The sequence below is a fragment of the Cordyceps militaris genome (genome assembly GCF_000225605.1).
Source record: "Cordyceps militaris CM01 unplaced genomic scaffold CCM_S00001, whole genome shotgun sequence".
NCBI lineage: Eukaryota > Fungi > Ascomycota > Sordariomycetes > Hypocreales > Cordycipitaceae > Cordyceps > Cordyceps militaris.
The window spans coordinates 4,934,291-4,944,647 of NW_006271969.1; the positions used below are offsets into that span (position 1 = coordinate 4,934,291).

A 10,357-nucleotide genomic window follows, 5' to 3' on the forward strand; every position below is an offset into this window, starting at 1 on the left:
GTACAGATTACAGATTACTTGTCACGTCTTTCCCTTCGTACAGTCAGTCCAGGGATGTGATCGAGTACACGTGCCACACACCCGCAGCATTTGTGCGCCCTCTACCAGTACACCCTCTGCGGCTGCGCTTCCATGTACGTGACAAAACGAACAGCCACACAAGGTTCTTCCAAGTCAAAGAAAATAACCAACGAGTAGAGGTCAATGAGACGAATTACAACAGTCAAGAAAACCATAGTGACAACGAAGATGACCAGAATAAGTAAGATGATACTCCGTAGTGTATCAGCGACCGGTGGTTGATTGTGGCGCCTCTACACCCTCTCGCCTGCATGTTCTACATCAGCCTGTTATTAATCTGCGTGCGTCTTCAGCTCACAGAAACATTGGACCCAAGTCAAAAGTTCGCACCATTCTGGGAACATCTATGGCCGCAGCAGTGTAGGCCCAAGTTCCTTGTCTTGACTCCCTAACTGCTTGTCTTGACCCGTCACTACCGCACTATAACTAGTCGTGGTCATGTTCGTCTCACAACCCAGATGTTTCCTTCTTGCGTCAGACAATACTCTTTGAGGCTTGCCCTTCAGTCATCCCCCATCCCAAAACTAGTCTACTGGCTGCGCTTATCATGGACAACCTACCTCGCCTGGATGTTATCTGGGCGAAGCCTTGGCTTCTGCTCTCGGCTGCCTTGCTCAGTCTGCTGGTCATCAAACGACTATTTTTTCAAGGCAGGAGCGATGGCTATGTGCTTCCACCCGGTCCCAAGCGCCTTCCTCTCATTGGCAATCTACTGGACATGCAACCCCAGGAGGGGCAGCCGGAATTTCAACACTGGCTTAGCCACAGAGAACAGTTTGGTCCTATGAGCTCCGTTGGCATCATGGGACAAAACGTGATTCTCCTTCACGATCGAGAGGCGGCCCGATTTCTCCTGGAGAAGCGCTCCAAGAGTACATCGTCGCGACCGCACATGGAGTTTGGCCACAACATGTGCGGCTTCAAAAACCTGCTATCGGTGCAGAAATATGGCACCAGCTACGTCCGGCGTCGGCGGCTTGTTCACCAGTATCTCGGTACTCAGGTAGCGTCAGATCGGTATCACAGTCTCCAGGAAGTAAAGTCTGAAAAGCTGCTCCAGCGGGTGCTGGAGTCGCCCGAGGCGCTGATGGATCACCTCCAAGGGTACGTGACTATGCAGTATAGTTGCCTCTGAAGGCGCTTCAAGAGACTCGGAAGCATCGTCAAAGTGTCCACCTTCTAATCAAACAATTGTGCAGCTTTTCGGCCAGCGTCATTCTCGACGCTATATATGGCTACACGCTTGAGTCTACCGGCAGCCTCGACCCGCTTGTCGAGCTTATACAGCGCATGCTCGACAATGCCACGAAAGCCTTTCTGCCCACCGCATGGTTCGTTGATGTCGTGCCGGCGATGCGGTACATTCCTGGCTGGTTTCCGGGTGCTTCTTTTGTGCGGACGGCCAAGAAGTGGAAGCAGACATGCGAGGATGCCGCCAACACGCCCCTCGCCTTTGTCAAGAAGCAGATGCAGAGCGGCACCCATCGCCCGTCGTACGTCTCCAACATTTTGGAGAATATCGGCAGCACAGAGAACGGGGGCGATGACGCCGACGGCAAGCCTACCAAGGAGCCTGCTAACGAGGAGGACATCAAGTGGACTGCCGCCACCATGTATGGCGCTGGGGTGGAGACGACGTCGTCGTCTCTGGACGTCTTTGTACTGGCGATGATCTTGTTTCCAGACGTGCAGCGCACAGCGCAGCAGGAGATTGACAGGGTCGTCGGCACAGGGCGTCTCCCAACCTTTCAGGACCGAGCCAGCCTGCCGTACACGGACAGTCTTGTCACTGAAATCCTCCGGTGGTTCCCGGTGCTGCCCATGGGCCTTCCGCACATGGCGCAGGAAGACATCGTCTACAAGCAGTACCTTATCCCCAAGGGTTCATACCTCCTCCCAGCGGCATGGTGGTTCTGCCACGACCCAGAGTTCTACGCGGATCCCGAGAAATTCGACCCAGAACGATACATCGCGCCGCGCAGCGAACCGGATCCCAGAGGTGTCATTTTCGGCTTCGGTCGCCGAATCTGCCCTGGTAGGTACTTTGCCGACTCCAACTTGTTCATTGTCACTGCGCGCCTTCTGGCCGCTTTCAAAATGAGTGCCGGCGTGGATGAGCAAGGGCGCGAGAGGGTGGCTAAGCTTGGGTATACCATTTCGCTCACAACCCGTCCAGTCAAGTTTCCGGTCAGCATTGCCCCGAGAAGTGACCAGCACGCCGCACTGGTCCGGGGCATTTCGACCACTGTTTCTCAGTAGCAAAGTGCGCAACAAGCTTACTTCAGATTGATCTATCGTAACGAATAAATGACTTGGCAGTTTTCAGTATCCCTAGTTGTTCACATATGTGTCTGTTCAGCTCGTCAATCAAATGCAAAGTCCACTGAAGGTACTGAGAGCGAGGTCACGTCACGATATCTGCATACAACGGTGCAGCCATCCGAGTCCAGCCCAGAGAATCGATCACATGTATCCTGCAGTGTGCCATCCGTTTCTGCAATATATCACCGGTCTAGAATCCCTGGAGTAGGGCGCGCCGATCGGGTTCAGCTGGCGGTGGAGAAATGTCTGCATGGCGCTCTGCAACCGCGTGACAACACACGGTCCAGCATGTCGTTGGCACTCAAAGAACGGTGTCCGACTTGGTGGTGGGTGAGATGTTCGTGCCGCTTGCAAGAATGAAGCTTCCTGGCAGTCGAGGATGCATGACACATGCAGCCGGTACGCCATGGAACGGCTTGTGGCCAACCAGTCACTTTTACAAGTCACACTGGCACCCAGGAATTTTGTAACCAAGATGGGACAGCAGGCTGCGACTGGGGAAGTGGGTGGTGCACTTCGATTGCGAGTAGTCACACCAACTTGCGCTCATGAGGCCGGTCCGCGCATCCCGATCGAACCTTGGGCGATAGTCAGCGTCGACAGAGTAGCAAAGATGACCTTGCCAGCAAATGAGATATACCGTTTCGAGTTATAATCATAAGCTGTTATTATAAGAATGAGGAGTAGTATGTATATAGAATTCAAGCAAAACAAAAATAACAATGCTGGCCCAATTCCGAAAAAAACGCCAAGTCACCGAGCCCACAGGTCCGTATCCAACGCTTGACTGGCATACACAGCTCGCGCATCGTGGCTAGTCTAGTAGTCTTTTACACTTCATATTCCGTTTCTCTTCGTTAAACCTGCAGCGTTCTGCCGTTTGCTTCATTTTCGGTTCTGGGGGCTGACGACATGACGGCTGGATCGGTGACGGTGTTATCCTTCTCGGCCGGGAACTCGGAATCCTCCTCATCATGGGGGATGTCAGGGGGCGCAGAGAATGTCGGGGCAACCTTGCTCCTGCCACGAATGTCGGCTCCCCATTTGTAAAAGATAAAGGGAATAGGTGCCAGCAGCAGGGCAACACAGCCAAGCAGCGTGCCCGCCCACTGGATACCAAGTCCCTGGAACATCTGACGGGCAAAGAGCGGAAATCCGGCACCGCAGAGAGATCGCAAAAAGGTGTTGCCAGCAATAGCAGAGGCAGCAAACATGAGATAGGCGTCGACGAGATAGTTGAGGGCCTGAAGGAAAATAGACATCAGGCCAAAACCGGTGAGGAGACCGCTGAGCGTGGGGACGATCCAGTGGATATCGCTTCGGTAACCCGTCCTGTGTACGTGTTAGCGATTGCTTTTGTGATATGGAACTGCCACGGTTGATCTCTACTTACCAGCCAAACCAAAAGATGCCAGCGGCAAAGGCGATACCTCCAGCCATTATGCTGGGTAGTCGCCATTCGGGGATAGGAAGACCGTTGTTGGCTGCCAGTTTCCGGTTGTACCACGGCTGCTGCAAAATGACGGTAGCACCAGCCAGCAACTGTCCAATAATCATGCCGAAAAAGGTCAGACCGGAAACGCCGAGGCTAAAGCCATAGACACCAACAAAGACCAGGGGGTAGGCGGAGAAGAATAGGTAGAGGATGCCGTAGATGAAGCTCATGTAAATCGAGAGGAGCAAGATGATCGGTTCGGTAAAGAGCAGTCGCAGGGGACGGGTCAAGTTCTTGGAGAGGAGCTCCTTCAGGTCAACTTCGATTTCCTCCTGCTTGGCGTGAATGCCCCAGTTCTTAGTGCGGCGTCGCAGGTCAGCGGCCTTGGAGATGAGCACAACAGGCGCGTACGTCTCCTCGAGGAAGAACAAGTCGAGGATGAAGGCGACACCACCCATGATGGTGGCGAGATATTCGGTCCAGCGCCAGCCCAGGTGAGACTCTACTATGAAGCCACCAATAAAAGGCGCAAACATGGGACCAGTAAAGACGGCCATGGAGAAGATGGTAATGGCAATACCTCTGGATTTGTTATCAAACATGTCGGAGAAGACGGCGGCGACGACGGCAAGGGGGCAAGCACCAAAGAGGCCGCTAAAGAAGCGACAGATGAGAATGGTTTGGATATTCTCGCCAGTGGCGCAGGCAATGGAGAAGACGGTGAAGCCAAACATGGCAATGACAATGGGGAGACGACGGCCGCGCAACTCGGAGAGAGGAGCCCAGATGGTCGGGCCAAAGGCGAAGCCCAGAACGTAAAAGGTGGTGCCGAGGAGGCCAATCTCGGAGCTGACACCGTACTGTTTGGCGACGACCTGTGTGCCGGCGGAGAAGATGGACGACGTGAATGCGGAGGTCATGGTAGTGTACCCAAGCATGGCCGAGGTCAAGAGCTTCTTGCGCAAGGGCCAGTTTTGCGCATGCAGCGGGTCGTTGGGGCCGTCAAACTCGACCACGTACTCCTCCTGGTCGGGCAGCGGCGGGGGGTAGGGCTTGCCGGCGCCAAAGGGGGGCAGAGGCCGGCGAGAGGCGCGGCTAGCGGTGCGGCTTCTGCTGCCGGCCTCGACGCCGACCGTGGTGGCGTGCTGGCTGCGGGCCGTCTGGATGCGGCTGAGGGCGGTGGGATGGCGCTCGAGGTCGTTGATGGTCGATACGCGGCTCATCTGGCGGCGGACGGTCGAACGGGGGCCGAGGCCGCCGCCGGTGGACGAGGCGGTCGAGACGGACGAGGCCGAGAGGACGCGCTCGATCTCATCGCTGGTGCGGCGGTGGTAGTTGGCGGGCGAGGCGTCGCGCTCGGCCTCGACCAGCTCGCGGTCAATATCGTCCATGGCCATGGCGGGCGTTTGTGGTGCCGGTGATCGGCCGCAGGGCGTTTGGTGTGACGACGGGGCCGGCTCTCTGCCGTTGTTATGATGCTGATGTGCAGCCCTTGAACAATATGCTAGGCCGTAGGGGCAGAGCGCCAAAGGAGATTACAAATGAAACAAGATAGCTCTCGATTGATGATGTAGAATCTGGAAACAATGTCGAATGGGAGGAGGGAGGGGGATCGACGGCGAAACGAGTTAGGTAGGGTGCTCCCCGGATGATGATGATGGAGAGACACTGGGCGAACGATGGGGGTGTTCGGTTTTTTTTAGTCTCCTCGTTGATGGCAAGTAACAGTAACTAGCCCAATGCATTTTGTTCGTTAGCCTCGTCTAGAAGAAAAGAAATGAGTAGTAACAAGGTTTTAGTTCGCCTCGCCGTCTCCAGGCGACGCCGCTAGATGGCTGTGGTGGGGCTTTCCGCCGGGACTGGCCAAGGTTCCGATGTTGAAAGTGACAGCCACTTACTTATTATAATGGAATTAATTATAACTAGGTAGTTAGATAGAACGAGGAGAAAAATTGACGAGGACCAACACGAAGCAGTCTGTTTCTGTTTTTCTGAATATGTACCGACAACAGATCTGCGCCTCCATGTGCAACGATGCCCCCGACTATCTATACCTGCCTTCTACCCGACGTCGTCCTCGGGCTTCCGTGGCCCTGTCCGCGGACAATGTACTGGTTCGAAGCCTCCATCATGAACCCCATGGCCCTGTTCCTTTTTTTGATTGGGTCCACTGTTTCGCGGAAAGCAACATCGGCACTGAGCGAAGACGCGAGATGCGCGCCGCCGACTATGGTAACCAGTAACTGCGATTGGTAATCGGACGGCTTGCTCAGCAACCTAATGTTATTATGAGCTTGAAAACTAGTTAGTTGAAAGACCAGCCAGGGTCTTCCATTCCACTTATCCCAAAGTTGTATGCCAAGCCGGATGTCTATCTCGGTGGCTGCTGCGAAACCCGAGTTCGTTAATAATTCTGTTGCATGGAAACACCCTGGCACTCTGAAAAGCCACTGACGACGCCAGGCAGAAAAATCGAGCTCGCTGGGGCCGGCCTGCCCGAACCCGTCCTGACGCCGCAAGGAAATCGGTTCCGTTTTTTTGTGTCTTATGAATAAACCGGCGCCGGCTTCTTATCTCCGAAGTCACAACGCCGCGATGACCCGGCTGCATGTTTCACATTTTAAGGTAGCTGCCAAGGCATTCAGCTGAGGATGGGAAGCGTAACTGAGTACGTGCAGAGGGCTGCACAAGCATAAAAATAAACAACTCTGGGCACGGAGGAAACAAAAATCAGTTTTTGGTGGAGCGTTTCCGACAAGAGGGACATGTGTACTCCAAGCGCATTGGGGCTCCACTTTTCTGGCGCTTCCAGAGGGGTTATATATCAAAACAAAGCACCACTCCTTCGAGCTTCGGCTCATTTGGTCTTTTGAAACGATACAGAGAAGATTAGCATGGCCCCTGCACTAAGGATGACACGCAATCTCAAAGAGAAGCTACAAGTTTTTTTTGCATCTTGTGTTTTTTTTTCTCCTAATTTTCTGTATTTCTCTCGCGGCGCATTCCTCTCTTCTTGCCTTCCTTGGCTTCCGTGGCGCAGCTGGCAAGCGCAATGGCCGATGTGGTGAGGCCGACGGTTCGAGTCAACCACCCGCCTAACCACATCAACTTTTTTTTTCTTCTTCCTCGGCCAGGACAAGTCTGTGTATGTGTATAAAGATCTTATTGATTTATTTTCAACTCCATTTATATCCAGTGTTCAATATGTTTCGTGTTTATCTATCCGCAAGTCTATCTACCGCCTTATACCCCAGCCATGCTCTAGTAGTGCCGTCGACTCTTCCAAGCTCAGCCCTGCCGTCTCCGGATAGATGAACCAGATCAGCACCTCGCCCACGACGCATATGCCTGCATACAGCGCAAATGTCCACGGCGGCGTCAAGAGTTCCATGAGCGGCAGAAACGTCAGCCCAATGACAAAGTTGGCCGACCAATTAGTAGCAGTCGAGATGCCGCTGCCGAGCGAGCGGACCGCCATGGGGAACAGCTCGCTCTGCATCCACGGCACGTTGCCCAAGCCGATGGCGTACGACGCCACATACAGCATGATGCTAAACAGGATGATGCTCGCTGCGCTGGTGCTTCCCTTTACGGGAGGCGCATCATGCGAGGCGCTCGGACTTGCGTCGAGGGCGACGAACGAGAAGCCCAGAGAGGCAAGTAAGAGGCCGCATACCATAAACGGGAGCGAGTACAAAAGTATGCGGCGTCGCCCGACGCGGTCTATGAGTACCAGCGCGATGGCGGTAAATATGAAGTTGGTTACGGCTACGCTAAGAGACGCGAGCGTGGGACTACGAAATCCGACCAGTGTAAATATCGTCGCAGAAAAGTACATGAGCGAGTTCTAAAGCAGTTAGTTTTGCAACGACAGCTTCCACGGTAATTCACGTACGAATCCGCTGAGCTGCTGTAGGCCTTGGAGTAGGCAGGCAATGGCCAGCGCACGTCGATTCTGGCCTACCTTGAGCAGCTCCTCCCAGCCGCCCAGCCAGCTCGGCAACTTGGACTGTCGCGTCCCTCGCAGTCTGCGCGCTTCCCTCTCCGCGCGGACTTCCATCTCGATATCTTTGACAATGGCATCCACGTACTCCCCGTCCCCGGCGTCCGGGCCCTGCGTCTGCCGAATCACCCTCCGCGCGGCCTCTGGCCGGTCCGCTTGGACGAGCCAGCGCGGCGTTTCCGGCATCCACGCAATCAGTGCCGCCTGCACCGCCGCCGGCAGGGCCCCGAGGCCGACCATCCAGCGCCAGCCCGTCTCGGGCGGCGCGCGCGTCGCGAGCAACCAGCCGACGACGTACGCGACGACCTGGCCGGCCGTGATGAGCAGGACGTTAGTCGTGACGAGGCGTCCACGGTGCGCGGCCGGCGCGACCTCGGCAATGTAGAGCGGCACGACGAAGCTGGCGGCGCCAACGCCGGCGCCAATCACGCAGCGCCCGGCGACCATGGCCGCGACCGAGGAGCTGGCCGCCTGCAGCAGCGCGCCGGCGACGAAGAGCGCGTCGGCGTAGAGGATGACGCGCCGGCGGCCGAGGCGGTCGGCGAGGACGGAGGAGAGCGGCGACGCGAGCAGCGCGAACAGCGCGGTGGAGGAGGTGATGATGGACTTGTCGAGCGAGGAGAGCGGGCGGCCAGAGAGCCCTGTGCCGATCGAGACGAGGGTCGCGGAAATGACGCCGGTGTCATCTAGAGAAGGAAAATGGCGGTCAGAATTGTCTAGCTTCCAAAGTTACAAATGCATACAGCCAAAGAGCAAGCCGCTGATGCCGGCCGCAAAGGTCAGGAGCAAGACAAAGGTGCCGAGCCCAGTCTGGTCCGGGGCTTTGTGCCGCAGCGGCAGCGCGTCGCTGCCCCGTCGCGCAATTTCATCGTCGCGTTGCTCTCCGGAAATCAGAGGCTCTTGGGAGTCGTCCATTTCGTGTGCATTTTGCAGCTCTGGTTTGGGAAGGCTGGGTGCTGTCGATGGTGATACCTGGTAGGTACCTGAGTAGAGGGCTGTTTGGTGGAGGTCACTTTCAGGCGACGCCGGCCCTATGGAAACTACTAAGGTCAAACGGCCCGCCGTTACGGATACACATTACCCACTTGCATCGCCTAACTTAGTTACATACCTTCGTTCGATCAGCAACGTAACTTTTTTCTCATTGATGGTTAAGCATGACAATTCAATGGAGTATCTAGGTTGGTACTATTAACCCGCGCTTTATTTCTGTCTCCCTGGTGACGTGTTGAATGCCAGGCAAGGTAGACGAGCGAAGAGATCCTCTCCAGCAGGGAACGATTTTATTTTCTTAAAGCCCACTTTTATTGTTACAAAAAATGTTCTTTATTCAACAGTCGTTATTTTTAATTGAACATTGATCATTTATGCAGACAGTCATTTATACAGACAGTCATTTATGCAGATACTGCTTGCTACATAGGCATGTATTATTCCATAGAGTAAGTCAGTGCTGAAGCCTTGTCCACGGGATCTTTCTATTTACAGTCTCAATCCTTGGTAGACAACGCCACAATGCTAAAATTGGGGTTACCCTCCGAATGGTTTAGAAACTTGCGGATGCCTAGCTCGAGGGCTTTGGGGCTCAATACATCGTCGTCTGGTGGAAGCAGACCCCGGTCCACTGGCCCGTCAGTAGCGCCCTCGAGCTCCCATAGATGGCCATCTTGGCCTTTGATATAGGCGATGAAATGGAGGGCGGGATGATCTTCTGCAGGCGGCGGTACAGAGTCTCCTTTTCGTGCTGCCCGCATGTGAGCCTGCTCCAGCTCCTCGCTGTCGTAGAGGACCCTGGCACGGGGCTCAGGCTGCAGTGGCTTCGCCTCGGCAAACAACCGGTCCAGGAGCGACCCCTTCTGCAAGTATTGTTTCCCTGGGCCGTTCGCGACCGAATGGATCAGTGCATAGAGTCCACAGGCGTTTCCGATTGTTTGGCGAAACCACATGATGGTATCCTCGTCGCCGGCCTTGTTGTAAGTCAGGTCCTCCATGGCCATATCGCTAGCAATGCCGTCTTCTTTGCGTGAAGCGTAGTACATCTGGGCCGGCGTGATAAAGATGAGAGCATGCGCCGGCCGCGGAATCATGGCGAGTAAGTCGGCATCATCGATGCTGTAGACGTCATAGAAGCCCAGCTGCGAGGACAGGCCCAGATCGTGCAGCAGCGACGTGAAGACCTCGGGGTTGTTCTCGAGGGGAATGACTGTCTTGACGCCCGATGGCGATATCCACACTCCTTCAGCTGGCATGACGATTTTTCTCCTCTGACGCGGTACTTTAGAAGTTGTGAAGCACAACCAGGAATTTGATGAATCACTGTATTGTGACGTTGCCGTTTGACAGTTGAGATTGTAGGTGAGTGGGGCCAGGCAGGGGGGACGCATCAGCATCCAGCCTTGGAATATACATAGTTATAGTTAGCAGGGTCATGGAGAAACAATTGGTTCGTCGTGGTTTGATCGAGGTTTTGTCTCTCGCTGCTCTTCTTCCTCTGTTTTTAGCTCTTTGGTGGCACA

At 54.9% G+C, this 10,357-nt stretch overlaps 4 protein-coding genes across 4 annotated transcripts; 1 reads left to right on the forward strand and 3 right to left on the reverse strand.

Moving 5' to 3' along the window:
• Window positions 1-628: 628 nt before the first annotated feature.
• CCM_01530 (cytochrome P450 oxidoreductase OrdA-like protein) lies at window positions 629-2,340 on the forward strand (the record flags this gene model as incomplete). The annotated part of the gene is made up of 2 exons (XM_006666686.1): window positions 629-1,185; window positions 1,281-2,340. The coding sequence occupies 2 exons, from the start codon at window positions 629-631 to the stop codon at window positions 2,338-2,340; spliced, it is 1,617 nt and encodes a 538-aa protein (XP_006666749.1).
• A 920-nt stretch (window positions 2,341-3,260) lies between these two features.
• On the reverse strand, window positions 3,261-6,448 carry CCM_01531 (MFS multidrug transporter, putative; the record flags this gene model as incomplete). Its single annotated transcript, XM_006666687.1, has 5 exons — window positions 3,261-3,735; window positions 3,797-5,316; window positions 5,378-5,569; window positions 5,893-6,081; window positions 6,341-6,448. 5 exons carry the CDS (start codon window positions 6,446-6,448, stop codon window positions 3,261-3,263), a joined length of 2,484 nt encoding a protein of 827 aa, XP_006666750.1.
• Window positions 6,449-7,073: 625 nt separating this feature from the next.
• Window positions 7,074-8,756, reverse strand: CCM_01532 (MFS myo-inositol transporter, putative; the record flags this gene model as incomplete). Its single annotated transcript, XM_006666688.1, has 3 exons — window positions 7,074-7,685; window positions 7,734-8,527; window positions 8,585-8,756. The coding sequence occupies 3 exons, from the start codon at window positions 8,754-8,756 to the stop codon at window positions 7,074-7,076; spliced, it is 1,578 nt and encodes a 525-aa protein (XP_006666751.1).
• A 575-nt stretch (window positions 8,757-9,331) lies between these two features.
• Window positions 9,332-10,090, reverse strand: CCM_01533 (ubiquitin C-terminal hydrolase; the record flags this gene model as incomplete). Its single annotated transcript, XM_006666689.1, has 1 exon — window positions 9,332-10,090. One exon carries the CDS (start codon window positions 10,088-10,090, stop codon window positions 9,332-9,334), a length of 759 nt encoding a protein of 252 aa, XP_006666752.1.
• Window positions 10,091-10,357: the final 267 nt, after the last annotated feature.